Genomic DNA, 871 nt, shown 5'->3' on the forward strand with positions numbered 1-871 from the left:
AATGGAGTTTACGTCCTACTTTTCTGCACCATTGTAGGACTTCGTAACCATGGGCTGAATGTTATACAGGACCATGTCACAAGACCATATCATGGACCCAATAATGATCCATTTTCAATGAAGGGTTCCTCATACTATTATGAACCATGCTTGTGACAACTCCATTTTTTCTATTTTTCAGTGTTTCAAGATGTCCATGTTATGATGTTCATTGGTTTTGGATTCTTAATGACCTTCCTGAAGCGTTATGGATTTAGTGCTGTTGGTATAAATATGTTGGTGGCAGCTTTTTGTCTACAATGGGCCACCATAGTTCGTGGTATTATCCATGGTGATGTGTTAAGTGGTGGAACATTTAAAGTCCATGTTGGCGAGTAAGTTACTTAAATATAGGGTGGGGTGCTTTGAAGTCTCTCTGATCTGGAGGTGTATAGGGTGGGATGATTTGAAGTCTCTCTGATCTGGAGGTGTATAGGGTGGGATGATTTGAAGTCTCTCTGATCTGGAGGTGTATAGGATGGGATGGTTTGTAATCTCTCTGATCTGGAGGTGTATAGGATGGGATGATTTGTAGTCTCTCTGATCTGGAAGTGTATAGGATGGGATGGTTTGTAGTCTCTCTGATCTGGAAGTGTATAGGGTGGGACGATTTAGAGTCTCTCTGATCTGGTGATGTATAGGGTGGGATGATTTGAAATCTCTCTGATCTGGAGATGTATAGGGTGGAAAACTCGTTATAATTTCGTAGTTTCTTCCTTTGCTCAACAAGAATGTCGCCATTTCTTATAAAATTTGTGTTTTTCATTATCAAGCATAGAACAAAACATTTGTCGTTATTCCAGCCCCTGATAGCTATTTGACAGATGTCAGG

At 40.3% G+C, this 871-nt stretch overlaps 1 protein-coding gene across 1 annotated transcript; it reads left to right on the plus strand.

The window, feature by feature from the left end:
• Positions 1-174: 174 nt before the first annotated feature.
• Positions 175-378, plus strand: LOTGIDRAFT_111251 (hypothetical protein; the record flags this gene model as incomplete). The annotated part of the gene is made up of 1 exon (XM_009049094.1): positions 175-378. A coding segment is annotated over one exon (204 nt), but the record flags the coding sequence as incomplete, so codon positions are not given.
• Between the last annotated feature and the right edge of the window lie 493 nt (positions 379-871).

The sequence above is a fragment of the Lottia gigantea genome, assembly GCF_000327385.1.
Source record: "Lottia gigantea unplaced genomic scaffold LOTGIsca_13, whole genome shotgun sequence".
NCBI lineage: Eukaryota > Metazoa > Mollusca > Gastropoda > Lottiidae > Lottia > Lottia gigantea.